Source organism: Cucurbita pepo, chromosome LG06 (assembly GCF_002806865.2).
Source record: "Cucurbita pepo subsp. pepo cultivar mu-cu-16 chromosome LG06, ASM280686v2, whole genome shotgun sequence".
NCBI lineage: Eukaryota > Viridiplantae > Streptophyta > Magnoliopsida > Cucurbitales > Cucurbitaceae > Cucurbita > Cucurbita pepo.
In genome coordinates, this window is record NC_036643.1 from 5,733,794 (window position 1) to 5,757,201 (window position 23,408).

Sequence of the window (23,408 nt, forward strand, 5' to 3'; positions counted from 1 at the left end):
ATCAACCTCACTATTTTAAAACGCTGTCTGCTAGACAGAGATTTCACACCCATATAAAAAATGGTTCGTTCCTCTCGTCTTGATTTCAAAATTATTTCAACAAGACGTGAGACGTTTACCGTGCCACCAACCTTGATTTTAATTACCATTTTCACTCATTTCCTCATTTTTACTCTATGGTCAAAATCAAATGCTTTATTATGGAGAATATTACACAAAACTTGAAATAATAGATATTAGAATTATTCATGCTTACAATAGAATAAATTATTTATAAAGTTAAATGTCATTTTTCAAACAATTTTTTTTTACTATTTATATCAATATTTTATTTTACTCTATACAAGTATTTCTTCAATTATTTAAAAGAATATATATTAAAAATAAAATTTTTAATAAATTATCTAAACAATTTGAACCGACCTAACTTACAGTATTTTAATGGTTAAGTTGGTTCGTGTTCATAATTTTTTAAATCGAAAAATATTTACGATCCAAACAATTTGATTGAATTTAAAAAATATTTTGAACAGATAATACGTGTATTGTTCATTTTGTTATTTTTATTTTTATTTTTATGGGAGGAAAATAAAGATTTGCTTCCGTAACAATTTCTCGACCCATAATCAACATAATAATCTTAAAATTAGGGTAGGATTGAGTCATGTTCTAACCACATTCTCAGGTTAGTTGAGTTGACCCGACCATAAAAAAGTCAAATCACGAACCATCCAAAATCTTAATTTTACAAAAATTCAACCCAACCCAAATCACAAAAAAGAATATAACTCAACCCGACATTTATTAGTTGGGTTGACCCGACCAAAAAAAAGTCAAATCACGAACCACCCAAAATCTTAATTTTACAAAAATTCAACCCAACCCAAATCGAAAAAAAGAATATAACTCAACCCGACATTTATGGTCGGATTATCAGGTGATATGAACACGTTTAATAATTTTCAATTTTTGTATGGAAGGCATGAGAATTTAATTAAATAGAGGTTATAAATTGAGTAATTAGGCTAAAATTATGTACAATAATAGTGTTTATATATGTAATTAACAATAAGCGTCCTTAGAAGGCATTTATTCTTGAAATTCTTATCTATTATGTAATTTATATATTTACTTGGAAAATTAAAAGTATTTAAATGAAATTAATGATGAACATGTTTATTTTTTCTCAAGAAATAGAAGTCAAAATTGTAATTAAATTAACATTTAATATATCATTCAATTCGTTAATGCAAATTTAGAGTTGAAACAAAATTTTCAACCGTTAAATTATAAGTTTAGTTTATGAACGTTCATGTTCGTATTCTTTAAAAAATATCTTATAGATCTCTGAAATTTCATATTTTTTTGTGTATTTAATGTCAGCATTTTGAAAAACGTTCAACCCACAAACGGACTAGAGGGAATCACAGGCTCGTTTTGAATGAAATTAGTAGAATATTTCCGCTCTCGATTATCTGGTTTGATTATTGTCTCGAATACGTATTTTGAAGACTCCGTCGTATGAAAAAAATGTTAGTACTCTTTACACGAGTTAGATCCAAAAAGTTCATCGTTTCAATGCAAATTCGAGTATAACTCAATAGATAAGATATCGATTACTATTCTAAGAGTCGATGATTCGATTCTCGTGACGCCCACGACCTTTGAACTAAAAAGAATCAAAATTAAATATACGCTAACTAAAAAATAAAACCCTAATTTTTACAATAGATAAAGCCAAATTAATTACATCATAATATATCATACGCCATTTTTTTCACGACTCAACCCCAAGAAAATCTATGAACTTAATATCCTTCTTTTCAACCGATTCATTCGAAATCTCAAAATTAATCGATTTCGATCGATTATCTTTAAAATTTCTCAAATCTAACGAACTCTGATACCATCTTAAGAACAAAGACGACGGAAAATGGGGAAATAAGCTATTGTTCCACTGATTATTAGGGTTTTGATGTTCCCAGAATCTTCGAAACAATCCTCCACCGCAACCGCCGCCGTGCGTTCTTGTTCTTGCTATCGCCGATGCTGTCGGAGAGGATTTGGAACCGATGAAAAATTCAGGAAAGTTTAGTTTAGTTGCAGAGAAATTAGATTGTTGTCTTTGCTTTCTAGCCATTATTACGTGCCAATGATTCTTCACAGCGTTATCAGTTCTTCCCGGAAAAAGCCTTGCAATTAATGCCCATTTGTTGCCGTGAATCCGATGCGCCGTTAAAAGCCTCTCTTCTTCTTCTTCTGTAAACGGTCTTCTATTTATTCTCGGATCCAATTGATTAAACCATCTCAATCTACAACTCTTCCCTATAAAATTATCAACTTTATTATATAAAATAAAAACAATTTAATAAATAAATTCGGAAAGCATAATTTTTTTTTTCATTTTCCCGATAACAACAAGAACAAAAACAAGAACACGAAACAACATACCTGATCTTCCTTGCAGCTTCTCGGCAATGAAATTCCAGTTTTGTGCGCCATACTGTTTAACTAGCCGACGAAGCTTCTCGTCTTCGGTTGGGCGCCAGTGTCCTCGTGAGCACGACTTAGTATCATCCCCAGAAGTCGAAGCGGAAACGAGAAGGCCGTCCATAGCGGGTAGGTTGAGAATGGAGAAGAGATTTATATAAAGGAAGAAAGGAGAAAGTTGATAAGTTTGGTTTGAAGCTGTGGATGGTAAGTCACTTTTGTTGGTTTCACACGATTTTTATTTTTTATTTTTTTGTAGAATTTATTATTATTATTATTATTATTATTATTATTATTATTATTTTAACCTGTAATTAATTTTTTATTTTTTTAAAAAAATATATTTAAATATATTACGAGGGTCCATGGTAATACGTTAAAATCAAACCTAGTCCCTATGGTTCGACATGTAGTTTAATTAACAACGACATTTTTCCTAGTAAATTTATTTTTCCGATTTTACTTTTNTATATATATATATATATATATATATATATATATATAATTATTATTATCGAGTTTATTTTAATTTTTTTTAATGTCTTATTCTGTAATATTCACGCGTTTTATTTTAATTTTAGGATACAGACGATAAATAAATTATTTAAATAGAAATTAAATATTTTTTTTTTGGTAGTAATTTTGTTTTTTGTTTTATTTGAAAAGTATTTTTGAGAATAATTCTTGGTAACTTGTTAAAGTAATGATAATTATTCAATGGTTTAGATTGGTTATTCATAATATCTTAGTTTTTAATGTAATATAATGTTAATTATTCTAAAATATAGGTCAACCATAAAAAAAATTTAAAATAATTAATAAAATATTTTAATTATGAAAGGATAAAAATTTTGTTTTTATATAAAAAAAAATATTTTGAATATTTGAAATATTTTAATTTTTGGGTCGATGTCTAAATATAGTTTAATCAGTCAAGTTTATGTCAAAATGAACATAGCTCAATGATAATTTATATGCATTTCTGTCTTTGAATTTAAATGTTCGAGTGCTCGTATTACCTCTAATGAATATGTCAAGTGTCATGCCGACATTCAAAATTTAGGAACGTAATTTGAACGTGAAATGACCAAGTAAATACAATATTATAAAAAACGACAAGTTTAACTATATGAACTACTGTGTGTTCGTGTTCAAAAAATTTGATGATATGAAAAAATGTGTGATCAACTCAACCCAACTCGTAAATTTGAAAATTTTATGAATTAGGTTAGTTTACGAGGCGCGGAAAAAGAAATGGAGTTGTAAATCTTAATTAAATGTTTGAAAATAAATATTTTTATTAAAAATAAAAATTTAAATAACAGGCTCAAACAACCCGAACCAACCCAACCCAGAAAATTATAGTCAGTTCAAGAGTTATTTGTGTTTAAAATTTGGTCGGGTCTAAAAAATTTGTGAACCTGACCCAACCTTTATTACGAACTTAACGTTGTGTATCTATTTAATCCTTAAACTTTAACAAATGTCTATAAGATTCACAAATTTTTAATTTTAAGTCGGGGTATGTCTATTAGATACTCGATCTATTCAACATTTTTCAAAATTGACAGACGTACACCACACAATTGAAAATCTAGGGTTTGGCAAGCTGCGTCCCTCTAATGTATACCAAACAATTTCTCAATTCTCCAAGACGTTATTTATTTATTTATTTATTTTTTTGTTGGCTTTAATAAATCTAAACGTCGCGCAACAACAGCATTTAAGAAAAAGATTAATAAATGGTTTCTTAAGTGATTAAGATTTGATACCCCACGAAACCAAACTCTTTACTTGTTCTTCGTGTTCTTCGTGTTCTTGTTCTCGTTCTTTTTTCTTTTTCGGCTAATTCTTGTCAACCAGGTGATTGGATTGGATTGGATGGATGATAATGGCGTAAAATGGTTCATGTATTTACATCATACTTTAATTAGTTGACCATCTCTATGCCTCACCTAATTATATGAGTTTTTAATACCCATTTCCCTTTATTAATTGGGTATGACATCGGTATCTCCTCTTAATTTCCTTCTTCTTTCTTAATCCCTCAAACCCTTTCTTGTTCTAATCAAGTTTTATTTTTTCGGTCGTTTAGGGTTTAGGGTTTAGGGTTTAGGGTATAGTTTACTTTTGTCAAACGAACAAAACTTGACGTGGTTGGGTTGATTGATTTGAGACACTCGATTAAGGTTTTGGTCTGAAAGAGGTGAGTTTAATCACGGTTTAACTAGAGATGTCCATGAGGTGGAGACAGAAAAGTCTTCCTTTTTTTTTTTTCCTTTAAAAAGAGCCTAAATTATCGTTTTTATATGTGAGTTGAAGCTGTTNTTCTTTTTTTTTTTTTTTTTTTTTTCAGGAGTCCTTCATCCAGGTTGGGGTCCATAAGCAGTAACAATTGCCCTATAAAGACTCACTTTCGCTACGACTTCGGTAGGTTTCCTTAACCAAGCCACTGCCTATGAGTCGTCGGCTCATTCTTCAATAAGCACGTGGTCAGAGTCCTGGTTTCCTCCCACTTCTTAGAAGCTTACGGTTTCATGTTCTATTTCACTCACTGATGAGGGTTCTTTTCACTCTTCCCTCACGATACTACTTCACTATCGGTCACCCACAAGTATTTAGGGTTTCTTATTGAGAAATTTTTTTCCCATTTTTCAAACGGAGACCGAGAATGATCACCGTTCTCCGTCTCGTTTAGCTAGGAAGAAATCTCTTCTCATTCCCTCCCTCGTTCTCCGTTTTGAGCAAGAATTCTCCGCTTCATTCAAGGCAGATACCGAACCCCTAGTTTCACGACTATTATCACCCAATTCCATTTAAATAACCTCAAATTACCTATTTAAAAAAATTCAAGATTTACTTTTTTTTTTTTTTTAATGTGAAAATCAATAGCCATTTCCTCTTAGGCTTTCATTATTAATTGGGTGTTAAATCGGCATCCACTCTTTAATTGATGGATCTTTCTCTTAATTATTCATTAATCTCATCATAACCCCTTTTTTGTTTGTATTACTTTGTTTTTTTCTTTTGGTGGAAATTTTTAAAAGCTATATTTTCATTTTCGAGTCGATTCTCATCTAAAATCTCTTAATTTTAAGAAATATCAAATTAGTATTTAGAATGAACGACGATAATCGACCTACAGGTATCAAATCAAAGAACACACCGCTTACAGTTGTATAGATCAATCGTACTATACTCGACTATGTACAACTGTTGGATTCTAATTTTCGATATGTACACAATGTACAAGACAAAGAATAGAGATTACCACTTTGTATAGATCTGTCGTGCTATACTCGATCGATGTGGCAGATAGAAAAGAGCGATGAAAAATACTGAGGAAGAGCGCCCCATTACAATGGTCTAGTGGGCTTGAACTTTAAAAATGAAGATCGAATCATCGACTTTTGAATAGCAATGTAATAGGCCAGATCCACCGCTAGCAGATATTGTCTACTTTGGGTTTTCCCTTTCGTGATTCTCTTCAAGGCTTTAAAACGCGTCTGCTAGGAGAGGTTTCCACACCCTTATAGACATCACAATCCACCCCCTTCGGGGCCCAGCGTCCTTACTGGCACACCGTTTCGTGTCTACCCCACTTCGGGGCCTAGCAAGAAGGCTGACACATGTCTAGTGTCTGGCTCTGATATCATTTGTAACAGCCCAGATCCATCGCTACCAGATATTGTCCTCTAGGGCTTTCCCTTTCAGGATTCTCTTCAAGGCTTTAAAACACGTCTGCTAGGAGAGGTTTCCACACCCTTATAGACATCACAATCCACCCCCTTCGGGGCCCAGCGTCCTTACTGGCACACCGTTTCGTGTCTACCCCACTTCGGGGCCTAGCAAGAAGGCTGACACATGTCTAGTGTCTGGCTCTGATATCATTTGTAACAGCCCAGATCCATCGCTACCAGATATTGTCCTCTAGGGCTTTCCCTTTCAGGATTCTCTTCAAGGCTTTAAAACACGTCTGCTAGGAGAGATTTCCACACCCTTATAGACATCACAATCCACCCCCTTCGGGGCCCAGCGTTCTTACTGGCACACTGTCTCATGTCTACCCCCCTTCGGGGCCTAGCGAGAAGACTGACACATCGTCCAGTGTCTGGCTTCGTTACCATTGGTAACAGCCCAGATCCACCACTAGCAGATATTGTCGTCTTTGAGCTTTCCCTTTCAGGCTTACTCTCAAGACTTTACAACTTGTCTACTACGAGAAAGTTTCCACACCCTTGTAAATGATGTTTTTGTTCTCCTCCCCAACCAACGTAGGACATCACAAACAATTAATGACTTTATCGGCTAACTATGTTCATATTAACCAACTGGTTTAAGACAGTTTTACGTCGAGACCTCTTTCTTCTACTTTGACTCGTACATATTTGAATTCCGATTAGGTCTCCCGCAATTTTCAAACTTTTTTTTTCCCTTTTTTTCATTTGAAAACTTGTTTAAGTACCTAAATTATGACCAAAAGGTTAGTTTTGGGTATTTGTCAACAAATTTATGTAATTTTCTTTGATATAGAATTTTTATGTCACGTAATTGTACTTATTTTGTCAACCAAAGCGTTCTAAGGGCTTGGAAATTAATTATTAGAGATGAGAATTCAATAATATTTGAAGAAATTAAAGCCTTCTAGAAATACATTACTTAAGATTTTTCTTTAATTATTATTATGAGTTGTGTTATTTAATGGGTATTATACATTACACCTTTGCTTTATTTTTCTTGGTGGGAAAGTAATTTGAATGTAATAGTTGGAAAAAGAAACATGGTCGGCTTTCTTAGCTCGGTTTGGCTTCAGTTGGTTCGACTTGTTTGGATCGTTTTGACTGTTTTAGAAGCTCTTTTTACTCAATTAAGGCTAGAAAATACGTATAACTGCAATTTAGACACTGCTTAAGAGTAATATTATGATAATTAAGTGATGATGACTCGAGAATAGATTCTAAGCTCAATTTTATGAATGAATGAAATTTCGTACGTGAATCTGAATTTAGGAACTTTCAGCCAAAGAAAGCTTAGGAGCACCAAAATGAGTCTGAAACTGTATGTGAGCTTACGGTTGGAAAACTTATGAGTTAGTGATATAAACCAAGAGACTTGGAAAATGTAGTAAAATGAGCATTTGTGCTTTCTTTAGCCAATGACTAAGTTTCTTTGCAATTCTATGTAGTTTAGGTTGCATGTAGAATCATTCAAGCTTGACATGATCAATCTTGTTTGTGAAGTAATTCGAATCTCAAACAAGTGTTCTTGCGTTAAGATATTTGATCAACAGGAATCATTCAAGCTAGACATGATCGATCTTACTTGTGGAGTGATTCGAATCTCAAACAAGTGTTCTTGCCTTGAGATATTTGATCAACAAGAATCATTCAAGCTAAACATGATCGATCTTGTTTGTGGAGTGATTCGAATCTCAAACAGGTATTCTTGCCTTGAGATATTCGATCAACAAGGTAATCTGAATATTACTCCCTTTGTAGTGATTTCTTATCATTTGGCATCCGAGTTTTCCAATAAGTTGATTTCATATCATTTGGGTTGGACGAAATTGATTGATGCATGAAAATACATATCAATGCATGTACTTTTTGTTTTGTTGATTATGTTTGCTGTGTTAATATGATCGTAAGGAATTTATGTTTAAGTCTTGTATGCATTGTTATAACCCAAAATTAAAAAGAAAAAAAATAAAGAAAAGAATGAGAGTCTCACGTTTATTAGGTTAAGAAATTGGGAATCCATTATAAGTGGAAGATCCCGTGGTTTTTTGAGTTACAACAATTCCTTCTTTTCATTCCATTTGAGCGGTTTGGAGTCTATAGGATAATACATTTTCTAATAGCTCTAGGTCAACTCTTCGGCTAATCCGGCTTGGGTCTGATACGCTCAGACACTTTTCTACTAGTTTCAACTCTTCAAAGGTGTTTAAGGTTAGTATGACTATCTTTTAGCTAATTTAAAATATTTGGAGTTCAATAACGGTCAAGAAAAGTAGGTCCCATCGATCATGAAACACGTGGTATATGGTTGCATTTTTCAATCTCAACAATGGACTCAAAGTGTAACAAACGATTCTCTTAGGATAGGACGACTTACTAACTTGTGAATGCAATACTTCAATCATATAACTCGACGAACACTACTTGAACTGTGCCCGAAAGAGAAAATGGTTGGAGGGAAACATTTCGAGTGTAAAATATATGCATCATTTTTTTCTTTTCGGGTATCATTTAATACACTAGGTGAAGGTTTTTTTAACTTGATTCTAACTCCCTCGTGTCCCCTTTTTCTCCATCAAATTCGTGTTTCTTTTTCAAGGTGTCGTTGTGATGTCCCACATTGGTTGGGGAAGAGAACAAAACACTCTTTATAAGGGTGTGGAAACCTTCCCCTATCAGATGTTATCAGAGCCAGACACGGGACGATGTGTCAGCTTTCTCGCCCTTCCTCGAAGGGGGGTAGACACGAGGTGGTGTGTCAGTAAGAACGCGGGCACCAAAGGGGGTGGATTGTGATGTCCCACATTGATTGAAAGGAAAACAAAACACTTTTTATAAGGATGTGGAAACCTTCCCGTAGCAAACAGGTCATTACAGTAGCACCAAGATAATTCGTTTCTTGTTTTTCTCCGAAATTGTACGTATCTTTGTGGTAAAAATAAAAGTGAGTAACACGGTAAGTTATCGATAGAAACTGTCTATCAACATATTATAGATTATCTCCAAAATTTTTAGGTTTTTTTACGTAATAACGTTACTTTTGAAAGTTTAAAGTTATTAAAAAAATAATAATAAAAAGAAAAAGAAAAAAAAAATGGTAACCTCCTACCATCCAAAAAAAAAAAAAATTCTATTTTACAGTAAAAGTTCTTTTTACATATAAAAAAAATAGAGTTTTTTCATAAATCTTCGGTAGACGTATACTGTTCTGCCCGCGGTATTGCACATATTCAAGCCCATAATCTGTCTGTTATATTGCACAGATTCAAACTCACAAGAAGTAATATTATTGTTTTTGGATACGTAAGTCAATTTTCAAATTCACTCTAGGTCAGAATTTCATTAATTTCCTTACAAATTTCTATGTTTTAAAAAATCACAATAAATTATATTTTAGATTTTCCTCCTCTTCTATCTTATCTTAATTGGTCGAAATTATTTAGATTTTAGTTAAAATTAGTCAAAATTATTTAGATTTTAGTCATAAATTATATACCAAAAATGTTACACTAGTAGCTTATTTATTTATTTATTTTTTTTTTAGAAAATCAATTAAAACGGGCCGAAAGTAATTTTGAATAGAATAAAGAAAAATAATAAAAACATGAAATTCGATTTTCACTGAGGGCAATTAAGTTTATATTCAAAATAGGTGAAGTCTCGATATAAGTGAGAACGAATTTGAATAATGAAAGCAAGCAAATTTGGAGTTAGATAGAACTTTGGCTAAAGCCAACCAAATAAGTGGTCTTACTATCGGTTCAGTCGAAGGACTTACCTTATGTATGAAGACACGTGTTCAGTGTCCCTTGCACATGTCATTTATGCTTTATGTTATATGATGATGTGTAATGATGTTGTATGATGATGTGATGACGTGATAATCTTATATGATGATGTGATATGATGACATGACATGATGATGTGCTATGATGGCATGATGATGTAAGATGTATGATGTATGATGTATGATGATGAGAGAACTTATTATAACGTTATTCCATATTAAGATGATGTACATGTATTAAATGCGATGGTGCATTATGACGACGATTTTTCTAAGAAACAAACCTATTAATGTTAATGATGATAATCGTATGAAAGTCAATGCATGGATGTTACTTAGAGTAATATATGGACGAGTATAGAACTGTGTCATAAAGATGAAAACTATAAGGACCTCATGCATTTTGCGTGTACATAAACATCGGATTACTTCCCCATTTATGATGATGAGTACGTACGCATATACTATGATGATGATGATGATAATGATCATTTTTGCGTGTACATAAACATCGGATTACTTCCCCATTTATGATGATGAGTACGTACGCATATACTATGATGATGATGATGATAATGATCATTTTTGCGTGTACATAAACATCGGATTACTTCCCCATTTATGATGATGAGTACGTACGCATATACTATGATGATGATGATGATAATGATCATTTTTGCGTGTACATAAACATCGGATTACTTCCCCATTTATGATGATGAGTACGTACGCATATACTATGATGATGATGATGATAATGATCATGCCTCGCATGACACTCAAGGGTCTGCTGACCTTCGGACGTCGCTACAGATAACTAGCTCGACTATGAAGGGTTTAGGGGGTGCGAATAGCCTGGGGGTCCACGCTCGCACGTGTGGGTTATGTGTAGGGTAAAAGCAAGACACCCATGTACTATTAACGACAATATTGCTAGTACAGACCATGACACGTGCATAGGATAATAATATTTCATTTTCTTAAACTTAGGATAATATAAAGTGTTTTTACCTTAATGTTTTAATTGTTACCGTTACTATTTTGAAAATATCTCGAACTTTAAAAAAAAAAACCCTTGAAATTTAAAAATTTATATTTATATTTTTCGAAATCTACGAACGTTCATATAAATATATATTTGAAATATTAAAATTTAAAAAGTAAATTTAAAAAAAAAATTAAGAATATTTGTGAGAGTTTTGAGCACAGAAGACCGAACTGCTTCTCAAACTCCGAAAATCTCAGATCGGAGAATGGTTCAGATAAGGCAAAGATCTTCAGTCGCAGCATCAAATTCCGGCGGAATCGACGACTCGCCGGAATTTCTTCCATCCGAGAAACCCAAATCTCAAACCTATGATGATTTCTGTTCCACTAACAAGCTCTTTGTGCTCTGCTTGGCATTTCGGTTCGCAAATGCGCTTTTATTGCAGACTTATTTCAATCCAGATGAACACTGGCAAGCCCTTGAAGTTGCCCACCGCATCGCCTTCGGGTAACGTTTCTCCTTCTTGTGATCCTCCTCTCCTTGTTACTAATCTCCTTTCCGCTTCTAATTTTCCTGATTTCTGGGCTGTAATTTCTTGATGAAATAGCTTGACGAAGCTATAATTCAATGATGAGTATCCATTTTGTAGGTATGGTCATCTGACATGGGAATGGAAGAGGGGAATTCGTAGCTACTTCCATCCTTTGCCGTTTGCTTGTCTTTATAAATTACTTGCTATACTCGGCCTTGATACTCCATTGTTCATGGTAAATTATTCAACTATGTATGATCTAGTAAACCTGTTTGATTGGCTGTGGCAAATTGAATTGTGAAATTTTCTTTACCATGCTTTATAGATTAAAGCTCCCAGGCTATTGGAATCCATATTCTCCGCTGTTGGTGATTTTTACTTTTACAAACTCTCCTCTGCCCTCTTTGGTGATTATGTTGCAAAATGGGCTGTATCCTTCTGTTGGTGGATGACATATATTTATAATCTTGAAAGAAGAGAAATACATTGTGATTGATAGACAAAATATACTTAACTCTACTTCAGCTGTTTTCCCAGCTCACAAACTGGTTTATGTTCTTCTGCTTCAATCGAACTCTATCGAACAGCTTAGAGACCGTTCTTACACTTGTCAGCTTGTATTATTGGCCTTGTATAAGAGTTGCTCCCACTAGATTTTCTAAGGTTTGGAGGAAGATGGCTTTGTTTATGGCAGCATTATCGTGTGCTGTTCGCCCAACTAGTGCGATTACTTGGCTGTATGTTGGTATGCTTGAGCTGTTTTCAGCACGTGATCGACTAAGGTTTATTTTCTTAGAGGCTGCTCCTATTGGGTATGTACCAAATCTCCTAATTATTATAACTTATAACATGTTTAACTTCTTGTTCTTGGTTCTTGAATAGGTATGGCTTTTTTCCCTGTCTTTACTATCATTTTCTTTGAACTTCATTTTTAGAATTAGTGATGTAAAAACCAAGATGTCAAGCAGTTATAGAACAAAAGTTGTTATCATTGGTTAATCATTCAAATCATGTCTATAAAATTGAGCGGTGTTTTATCTAATGGGTGCAAATTGATGAAATTAATCAAGGAAAAACCTAGGGATGTGAATTTAGGTGGCCAAGTTAGGATATATGTTGATACAAAGCCAACCTTTTGATTTCCTTCTGTCTGGAATAAATTTTGATGGTTGCACATTCAACTTCTGGAAGTGTTGCAAGACCATTTTTTCTTCTTGGTGTCGCTTCATCATTTATAGAGGAAAATTTCCATACTAAGCTAGTACTTCTGAAGTTTGATAATCCCATGATTGAAAAGAAATATAACCCTGTTTTCACTTTCACCTCTTGAATAATTTGAAAGTTGGAGTAAGTTAAAAATCTGCCAAGTTAGCGGTGAACAGTGGTAATAAATCATGACCAATCAAGGTTTTTTTTTTTTTTTTGTTTTCCTATCATATCCTCTTGCCATTATATTTACACATATAGTTCACTCTGATCTTCTACCATGTGTAAGTGTAATAATAGCATCGATTAAGAAAAGTTCAAAGGGAGGAGACTGAGTATTGCATAATTCACCGTCTCCCTTTGAGTATCCATTGATACAGGATTTTGTGGTTTTTCATTATTTTTAATTGATAACAGTTGGAGCCTTCTGTTCTGATCTTTTAAGTCCCCTTTTGTTGGGTTTGACCGGTGTTTATGCATGCCCTTTCTTTTGTATTTTTTAGTGGGTTCCTTTGGCTGCATTTGATAATTTTTTAACAAAATGTAGTTCTTAAAAACTTGTTTTTGGTTTTGGAATTTGACTATGATTTCAAACGTTTATAATGAAAGATCAAAACCATTGTAAAGATCTTAGGTAAGTTAATAAGAATGGTGTTGTATGAATGGCGGATGGAGATTTTATTGGCTGCCCCTTTATATTCGTTCCTAAACCGATGAGATGATTGTTCTCCCCATTTATTTTCCTGGATAGACCAAATGCCGTTTCGGGTCGATTAATTTGCATGGCACTCTGTCGAATATTTAGGAGATTCTCGCACTCGTTTTCTTGAACTCTCTTAAGATTTCAGAGTATCTAAATCTCTCTTTATCCCTCAAATTTGTTATACCAGGTCGTTGGTTCTTGGGATTACATTTCTGTTGGATAGATTAATGTATGGCTCCTGGGTATTTGTCCCTCTTAATTTTCTGAAGTTCAATGTCCTTTCCTCTGGTGGAGATTTTTATGGAACTCACAAATGGCACTGGTACTTCACCCAGGGCTTTACTGCCATGCTCTTCAGTTTCATTCCATTTTCCATTTCTGGCATCATTTCCTCAAAAAAATGGAAACTCACAGGTCTTATCATCTGGGTTCTAGGAGTTCATAGTCTACTTGGCCATAAAGAATTCAGGTATCTCTTTCACACTATTGAAAACACCCAACCTATATCAATTTGGCATTGGTTTGAAGTATGTGTTCGTTTTCTTTTAACTTTGTTACTGACAGGTTTGTCCTTCCCATTCTTCCAATAGCATTGATGTTTTCGGGCTATTCGTTAGCCGCCCTTAGATATCCTGCTTCTCCGAATGGTAAAAGGGAAAAATCGCGAGACGTCCACAGTAAACGTCCTATGAAAATGAAGTTGGCTGTAATATTTTTGCTGGCTACAAATATCCCAATGGGTTTGTACATGAGTTTGGTTCATCAGGTATCTATGTTGGCTAATTAGTAAAAAGAAAAATTCAAAGTTGGTTGTGTTTTTGTTTCTTCTGCTCTATTATCTAACCAGAAGACCTACTGTGCAGAGAGGAACAGAGGATGTAATGAATCATCTGGCTAAAGAAGCCGTGTCTGAGAAAGTCAAAAGCATCCTTTTTCTGATGCCCTGCCATTCGACACCATACTATTCGACTCTGCACCGAAACTTACCAATGCGGTTTCTAGACTGCACACCAAGGTGTGTAAAGCTTTTTTTTTTTTTTCTCTCTCTCTCTTTCAGAAACCATTCATTGGTATGATGAAATGGAATACAAAAGAAGTTCCTATTTGATAATAATCACAAAAAATACATTCACTGGTTAACGAGGATAGATAAACTACGAATACAAAAAAGGAGGAAACAAGTTGCTCCAAGTGCCAAAAGAGAAGTGGATTTCACAAGGGGGGCTGTTCGAGGGTTCTATAGGCCTCAGGGAGATTGTACGGTGTATTTTGTTCGAGGGGAGGATTGTTGAGAGGGAGTCCCACGTTGGCTAATTAAGAGAATGATCATGAGTTTATAAATAAGGAATACATCTCCACTGGTGTGAGCCATTATGGGAAGTAAAATCACGAGAGTTTACGCTCAAAGTGGACAATATCATATCATGGTGGAGATTCTAACATGACTCAGTAGTAGCAGACTCAGTAGTAGCAGAGAGAGATATAAGTGAGTAAGTGACCGGGTCTTGGAAATTCCCATCCAAAGGCATGTTTGCTTAAAAAAATCAGAACCTTAGCCATAAGCACAGCTACTAAAAAGGTGGATTCTCCATCTTTATCATTTCAACACATTTGAATATCATTTAGTTAAATTGTTTCACGTTTATCTAATAGTAGATTTGAGAGGTTGGCTGATTGTGATCGAGAAAGTCAGGTGATATGAACCAATACCTAGAAACTTCCATAACTTAAGGTCCAATTACAAAGACGAGAGCCAGGGATGATTGACAACTTAAATTGCTGTTAGCCTTGTACTTGTAACTATTGTTCATCTGTGATGCTTAAAATGTCCCCATGTATCTTGCAGCGAAGAGAAAGAAATCCCGGTCGAGTCAGACCGTTTCTTGACGAACCCACTTGATTTCGCATCAGAATTTGCTAAAAACTGGACAGAAACGAGTCACATTGTATTGTTTGAATCAGAAGAGAGACCACTGAAGGACTTTCTGAAATCGCATTCTTTCAAGGAGGTTAGAAGTGTTGTATTGTATTTGCTATCCATTACTTAATAATCTTGTGGGATACTTGAGTTGTGTTGTGTGGAATGCAGGATAAAAGGTTCTTCCATGCTCACTTCAAGGTGGACCGTGATCTTCAATCTTCAGTGGTTTTATATGTCTTAACCAACCAATGACTGTTATTCTCAGGCACCTTACCATTTTTTCTCCATGAAGATTGGTTTTCAACTATAGATGATGCCTTTTCTTTTTCCATAGACAAACTTTGTGAGGATGCTAGTGATTTCGAGTTGTACATTCCCATGCCACAACCTTTATTGTTGTTGTTATATGGATCCAATTCATGTTGGCCAAGTTACAAAGAAAACATTACTTTTGTGATGGGAGTTTTCGTGCCTCAGTAGGAAAGAGATATCTCGGGTCTCGAGATTTTTAAAGGAAGAGATATCTCAGGGCTCGAGATTTTTAAAGGAGTTACATATCCTTTCCCAATTTGCTTGAACAAGTCCAGACTTCCAACTCTTAAATTAAGGGATCCACCAAAGTTCTACAAGTTCTTTTGGAAAATGGATTTCTAAATGTCATCCGCTCTGTTTTATTACTTAAGTTTAAGGAATTTGTGGCCTAGTTGATTCGTCAATGTAGTAGATTGATTGATGCACTTTACCAATCTTGTCTTGCTTGCCATAGTTTCCATGGACTTGAAACAATGTGTCGGTATTAAACTTGACAAGTTTGTCTTGCTTGCCATAATTTCCGTGGACTTGAAACAATGTGTCGGTGATTAGAATACCGTGGCATCCTTTTAAGTTACTCATAAGGAGCATTATTATTATTATTATTATTATTATTATTATTATTATTTTACTTAATCCAAATTAAGACTAAATTTACAAAGTAGGTCAACTTTTTTTTTTTTATTATTATTTTTAATTTTTGTAAATAATTTAAGTTCACTCGTAAAACAAATACATCTTAGTTTCTATCTTTAAATTTGAAGATTCTTAAGTCAAATATAAATGGAAATTAATAATTTAATTTTTTTTTAACAAATTATTTCTTTAGTTTCAGACATTCGAGAAAAAATATTAAAAGTTCACAAACAAACACGCATTAATCTATAATAAACAACACATTCTTCGTCAATATAAACAACAAGAAGCAAGAATTGTGTTTAAAAGCTCAATTTGAAAAATATATCGTAACATAGTAGAACATTACCACAGAACCGAAGGCAAATAAACACGAGCAATCAGTTACTATAAAAGTAAAGAAATTCCTCTAGAAGAAAGGATAGATCCTGAAATTTTAAAAAAAAAAAAAAAAAAAAAAATCATAAATCATAATATGCTTCAAAATAGTCCAAATGTATGCATAAAAGTATAAATCATAAACAGTCCAAATGTAAGCTTATAATTCATAAACCATAAGCATAAAACATAAATCATAAGTAAAACATTAAGTGCGTGTGTATTTTCTGAAGAACAACTAATTTTACTTTAACAAGGAAACTCAACTTAATTCCTAATCAAAACTTCTAAGAGAACGGTTGAGATTTGTTACTGTTTCAGTTTGCTTGGTTGGAGGTGCTTGATTGTGCTAAGGCTATGGACGATGAACCGAAGCACAACAATGGGCGTTCGGCATGGCTAACGGCTGGATGTCGATGGGTGAGGCTGAACGGTTGGCATCGGCGTGTATGGCGAATAATTATCAGACAGATTGAATGGCAATGACAGATAGAATCATATCAGACGTCGGTTAATGTAAGAAGGAAAACTCTATTTTCTTTCGAAAAATTGCAAAATTTAAGAGCTAAGCCACTATAGTTCTACCTCAAATTTCAGGGGTAATTTGTATAATTTAGCCTAAAAGAAAACACCCTTAGAAGATCTCAAAGAACTCACAGCCACAATCAAGCATCAAAGGTTTGAGCAAAGACAACAACAACAGGCCATGCAAGGACTCCAAAGGGCACAGAATGCAAAATAAGGACATTGGACATACCTCTGCTCGGCAGATGCTAGAAACTATGAAGCTTTCCCATCACCAGGAGAGCACTAAGCAAACAACTGCGTCAACTTAAAGTTAAATTGCATCAAAATTCAAGTGCATCATTAAGAAGGAAAAGGGATGACAGTTTTGCACAATGCCCTCAGATCTCATAGCTTAGCTCCTCATTGACAATGTTTGCATTTGATTTGCGTACTAGCCTCTACTCATCTCCAACCACAATAAAAGAAAAGAATGGAAATGGAAAAGGCTTTATATATATATATATATATATGTATTTGCATGTGTGTGTTTCCAGAGAGAGAGAGAGAGAGAGAGAAAGAGATAGTAGTGGTTGAGGGCAAAAGCTAGCATTAGAAATCAAAGCAATTGCTCCAAAGCACGAGTTTTTCCATCATTGGGCAGGGGCAATTTTAAGATGCTAGAGGAAATTATAAGCTCTAAATGATATCAGGCATATTTTGTGTAACGGTCCAAGACCCCACGGGCTTTCCGTCCCGAGTTTTCTTTTAAAACGCGTCTGGTAGGGAGAGGTTTCCACACCCTAAAGAATGCTTCGTTCTCTTCCCCAACTGATGTGGGATCTCATATTTGGCTACTCCGTAATCATTATCAATATTAATCATCATCAACATACTAATTTAATATCTAAACTATCCTAATAATACTCTAATAGCATTCCTATCAACGAAATAGCTTTCTTCACCAGAATACTTTTTAAAACAAACCAACATGTATAGAAGTTAAACAAAAAAAAGGAAAGAAATTAACATCAGGTATGCCCCCCTTGAAGAAAATGGATTAGTTTGATTGAAGTTGTCTTTCAAGATCAAACTAAAAATACAACATTACGAGGTCGTTTAGAATAATTTTTAAAACAGTGTTTCTAATTGATAAACACAATTCAAAAATAGATTAATGTAAAATCTGACAAGAACAACAGTTCAAGATGCCCTCAGATCTCATTTATTTATCATTTCTAGATAGACTGTTCATTCATTACTAGCCTCTACACATCCTTAACCACTCATTAAGAAAAGAAGAAACAAACAAAGCAAATGGATGGATTATAGATGGATATGTGTGTAGATATATATATATATATATATATATATATATATAGAGAGAGAGAGAGAGAGAGAGAGAGAGAGAGATTATGTATGTGCTGGTTAATGGCAAAGGCTAGTAATAAAGATCATTAGTAACTGCTCCAATCGGAGTATTCCATCATCGGGCAGATGTAATTTTTAAAGCAAAGCAAGTATTTTGAGTCTCAAAAATAAAATATTTCATAAGTTGCTCCTTGAACTTCAAAACTCAATGTTCCTAGACTTTTCATCATCCATTTGAGATTCCATTCCATATTTGTTGGAGAGGGGAACGAAGCATTCTATATAAGGGTGTAGAAACCTCTCCCTAGCAGAGGCGTTTTAAAAATTTCGAAAGAGAAAACCCAAAGAGGACAATATTTGTTAGCGGTGGGCTTGGGCGGTTACAATCTAACATCCCTCTAAAAAAACAACTCGAATTAAAAAACGAATAGCAAGCCATTATTTAGACTAATCATCACTTCAAAGCTAACTCGTGCAAGCTGAGAAAAAAACAGTAAAAAAATTCTGTGCAACTTTAAGAGCAGAGACTGTGTACAAGATCCCCTCAGCCAAAAATTGATTTTCATCACTACCTCTACACAGATTAATACCTCTAGAAACTAGTTTTACATGATTGGGCAGTGGGCATGTGCAGTTTTCTGATAAACAGGGGAAGAAAGACGAACACTAAGATCAATAATCAGGATACTAAAGCAAGCAAAGCAAATTCCAGATCACAGTTGTTACAAATGAGAATCATTTAGAACTTGTATTATTAATAAGAACACAATCCCTTTTACATGTAAAAAATTAAAACATAAAGATACAAACCATTTCATAGAATTTAGAGCAAATAACAGGAGAAGAAAACTAATCCACAGAATTTAGGGCTCTTATTCAACAGCATGCAATTCATCCAAAAAATACCATCTTGAAATTAGAAACAGATTCAAACAACAGATGCATAAATCCCTAAGAAGAAAAAGACTAATATCAAATATATAAACAAATGAAAAACAAACGAGTTTAGACGTATAAGATTTAGCTTCCTAAGCAGCATTCCCCTCATAATAAAAAAGCCCAGTACAAATATTATTCGTAATACCCCAAATAGATAATACTAGATCCTAATCAACTGCATAAAACGTATAAATAGAAGAAAATCTTGATAGAACTGGATATTAAGCATGACCCACAAAAACAAAAAACAAAACATGAACGATCAAAGAATCAGAGTGCTTATTACTAAAGAAAGCGGCCATGCATGGAGCCAAAAATGAAATTTAAGGCACACCCAAAAAGATTTGAGGTGAAATAGTTAGAGATAAGCACACAAATAAAGGAAACCCTCAGATCTGATAGCTTGAACTGAATGACACACGGAATAAAGGAAATGGGGTTCATCAAAATCCCCTACTAACAGTCAGGATCGGAGGCAGTGAAGGAGAATGAAGGCTGACTAACGATGAACAAGGAGGGTTTGATCTTCTCTCCAAACTTCACCACCTCAAGTTATCGTAAAAAAGGAGCTATTGGTAAAAACATTTTTTTTTTCACTTCCTATGAATGTAATGTCAGCCTGAAAATAAGAAATAACTTTAGAAATTAAATTAAATTAAAATGATTCTTTTAGTCTAAATTTAAAAACCTATCTGATGAGGTTTTATGATAGAATTATTTAAGATAATGTTTTTTTCTTTAATTATAAAAATTTTAAATAAATAATTTATTCAATATAAAGAAAACATAAATAAAAATACTCAATTCTCGGGAAAAACAAACATATTTTATCCGGAAATCATAAAATTCATGAACTCCGCTGAAGATTCAAAAATTTCAATTGGGAATCATGAATTTCTACTCGAATTTGACCAAAATTCGTATGATTTCATTGTAATTGATTGAGATTAAAGTGTTTTTGTTTTCCAATTTTGTAAGATTTTTGTTCATACCATGTTCTCTTATGCGTAAAACCTAGAACAACAAAACCAAGAACAAAGGGAACGAAGTAGAATTGAGCCCTCAGATCTCATAGCTTTAACAGAATCATACACAGTATTAAAGCAAACGGCGTTCGTTCATCAAAAGCCTTTACCAACAGTGACGTGTGTGCGATTTCATGTATGGATTGAATGAAAGAGGATATGGAGATGAGTAAAGGCTAAGGACGAACAGAGCCATCTGCAACCGATCAATAGATAGTGTTTTTTCCATCATTGGGCGAAAATGAAGTTACCGATCTCAAGAAGCAAAGCAAAAATGGAAAAGAAAAACGAAACCCTAAGAATTCACAGCCACAATCATCAAACATCAAAAGTCGAAACAGAAGAAGAAGACGATGGCGAAGCACAAAAGAGATTGGAAGGGCGGAACCATACCCTGGATTTTATAGAGAGCTCTGAAGTGCACGATCCGCCATGGATTTCGCCATGAACTGCGAGAGAGGCGGGGCTGAAATCTGTGGACAAGCCATAGCGCATCGTGGCTTGCAACTGTTAGACTGAAAATGAAGGCCCAACATCATTGCTATGGGCCTGGATCATTAAACAACAACCGATTTGATATCAAAAATATAGTCACCATGTTCTTGCACATATTAACAACAACAACGTTATGAACCAAACCGAGTGGCTCGTAGACCGTTATCGAGGTCTAGTGAGACGGTATCTAGACGTTTCGACTTCGTTCGTGTAACAATATTGCGATTCCACAACATTTTGTTAAAAACACGAGCTAATTACAAATTCCCGTGCTGACGAGAGATGGAAATGGTTCGAAGTATGTATGAAGTTCATATGTGTTTATGGTCACGATGAGATTTTAGAACGAACCAATTAGTTAGTGCAAAATATCAATAAATGTGATTGCGGTTTGCTCTGCAAATGGAGAATTCATTTTCGTCATGTTGGGATGAAAAGACTCAACAATGGATTCGAAAATGCTCGGGATTCAATATTACGACCTAACGGGTTAAGAGTTTCTGAAGACATACAAAATTTAAGAATTGTTAATGTTATATGATAGGGAGAGGGCTCGTAATGATCTTTGAGAAACGATCACAAGGTGCTCATAGGAGGGGGGGATCCATAGGTTTTTGTGAAAGGGATGCTTCGGATCTGACATGTGGCTTGTTGAAAAGAAAAAAACGAATTCCTCTATTTGATGTCGATTCATTTACACTTTCATTCTTTGTAGAGGAAGGTTAACTGCTTGCTGGCTGGGAGCTGTATGAGCGGTAACGTCCACGTACGGCTCTGTGAGAAGAGCGGTGGACAGAAATGGCCTTGTTGTACCTCACTCTCGTCTTCAATGGGGTCTGTTCTTTTTTTTTGGGGGGGAGAGTATGCCAATATGATCTTAATGAGGTGCAGGGCTTTGCATATGGTCGTATACAATAACTACTCGTACATTATACAAGATACTATTATCTTTGTCGTGTTGAGTGTCGCAACCGCACTCTTGCGGTTACGGGACAACGATTGTACTACACTTGTTGTAACCCAGTGAACAAGTCAGTAGTGAGAAACTCGGACTTCGCAGATGCGTTGGCAGATACTCGGGTCTCAAGTCACATTTAAGAAAAATGTTTTAGAAAACGTGAGCAAAAAAATACGTTCACAGAAAGCAATGTTGTATGCTAAAAACGAGTAGACAACAACAACGGCTTAGATAACATATAACCCACGTAGGAAGAAGTGGCAACTAGTCATATCCCCCTATACTACATTTTGGGGTATTTTAGCTTTGTTGTATGTAGACACGATATTAGTGACCGGTCATACACCCCCGTATTGACACAATATGAAATAGTAAAGACCTATCTAAGATGATATCATGTAAAAGGGGTTTGGAATGGGCAAGCGGCTATGGACAACACGTCCTAGACAAGCATGATTGGGACATCTGATATACAGCCATAGGCAACACGTCTTGGACAAATATGACCGTGATGCTGGAACCCTAATGCCAAGGGATTCGTGGTAAAAGGGAGGCGGTCATTCATCGAGAAAAATCGTTCTACCCCGTTCAACTCGAATGTCGAACAATAACGATAAGTTTCTCCTTCTCTCCCATTCTCTTTGAGGTGTTCAAAGGCTGATATCACTTTGACCTGGTTTGCCCCCAAAAGAGCTCTGGGCCTCATGAGGACATGCATGTCTAGACACCCCCAAACCAAATGATACATAAAAAAGTGGGTTGGTCTGTGATGTAAGGCCGATGGCCCAGGTGTCCGTGAGGCCCAACTATAGGATTATAAGAAGAGCTTAGTAGACGCATTTTAAAATCGTGAGGCTAATAATGATATGTAATGGACCAAAACAGACAATATTTGCTATTGGTGAACTTGAGCTGTTACAAATGGTATAAGAGTCAAACATCGGTTTGTGTGTCAATGAGGTCGTTGGGCTCTCAAGAAAGGTAGATTGTGAGATCCCATATCAGTTGGAGAGAGAAACGAAGTATTCCTTACAAGGGTCTCGAAACCTCTCCCTAACAAACGCGTTTTAAGACCGTGAGGCTGACAACGATATATAATGGGCTAAAGCAGACAATATTTACTATGACGGCCTCAAGTTATTACAGTTATTCAAGAGTTTTTGAATCTACATCCCACCGTTATGAGTCATCCATATTATAACAAATCCATTGAACCCTTTTTTCTCATAAGTCAGGATTTACGGCTCCTATGATCCATTTGGATGATGACCTAACAAATTTATACGTCATGGTAATTAAAGAACATAGAGATTTCTGAATCTACAACCAACATTTATTACAAGTCATCCATATTACAACAGACCCATTAAATTTTTTTCTCGTAAATCAAGGATTACAACTTCTACGATCCATTTAAATGACGAGA

At 34.7% G+C, this 23,408-nt stretch overlaps 2 protein-coding genes and 1 long non-coding RNA gene across 4 annotated transcripts; 1 reads left to right on the plus strand and 2 right to left on the minus strand.

Moving 5' to 3' along the window:
• Window positions 1–1,616: 1,616 nt before the first annotated feature.
• On the minus strand, window positions 1,617–2,633 carry LOC111796815 (transcription factor MYB105-like). The gene is made up of 2 exons (XM_023679582.1): window positions 2,452–2,633; window positions 1,617–2,325 (listed from the first exon to the last, which is right to left on the minus strand). The coding sequence occupies exons 1-2, from the start codon at window positions 2,612–2,614 to the stop codon at window positions 1,778–1,780; spliced, it is 711 nt and encodes a 236-aa protein (XP_023535350.1). The 5' UTR covers window positions 2,615–2,633; the 3' UTR covers window positions 1,617–1,777.
• An 8,560-nt stretch (window positions 2,634–11,193) lies between these two features.
• LOC111796814 (GPI mannosyltransferase 3) lies at window positions 11,194–15,825 on the plus strand. The gene is made up of 9 exons (XM_023679580.1): window positions 11,194–11,509; window positions 11,652–11,769; window positions 11,860–11,964; window positions 12,060–12,346; window positions 13,631–13,912; window positions 14,008–14,209; window positions 14,307–14,458; window positions 15,290–15,452; window positions 15,533–15,825. Exons 1-9 carry the CDS (start codon window positions 11,268–11,270, stop codon window positions 15,614–15,616), a joined length of 1,635 nt encoding a protein of 544 aa, XP_023535348.1. The 5' UTR covers window positions 11,194–11,267; the 3' UTR covers window positions 15,617–15,825.
• A 963-nt stretch (window positions 15,826–16,788) lies between these two features.
• Window positions 16,789–21,023, minus strand: LOC111796816. Of its 2 annotated transcripts, XR_002815427.1 has the most exons (3): window positions 20,923–21,018; window positions 17,448–20,123; window positions 16,789–17,116 (listed from the first exon to the last, which is right to left on the minus strand). It is a non-coding gene; the product is annotated as an uncharacterized LOC111796816 (long non-coding RNA). The 2 variants fall into 2 exon arrangements; XR_002815426.1 differs by having other exon boundaries at window positions 16,789–20,123; window positions 20,923–21,023.
• Between the last annotated feature and the right edge of the window lie 2,385 nt (window positions 21,024–23,408).

Coding starts and splice junctions, on each gene's coding strand:
- LOC111796815 (XM_023679582.1), bottom strand. CDS start 2,614: ATGGACGGCCTTCTCGTTTCCGCTTCGACTTCTGGGGATGATACTAAG. Junction 2,326..2,451: donor GAAGCTGCAAGGAAGATCAG/GTATGTTGTTTC, acceptor ATAATTTTATAG/GGAAGAGTTGTAGATTGAGA.
- LOC111796814 (XM_023679580.1), top strand. CDS start 11,268: ATGGTTCAGATAAGGCAAAGATCTTCAGTCGCAGCATCAAATTCCGGC. Junction 11,770..11,859: donor TTGATACTCCATTGTTCATG/GTAAATTATTCA, acceptor CATGCTTTATAG/ATTAAAGCTCCCAGGCTATT. Junction 13,913..14,007: donor CTTGGCCATAAAGAATTCAG/GTATCTCTTTCA, acceptor TGTTACTGACAG/GTTTGTCCTTCCCATTCTTC.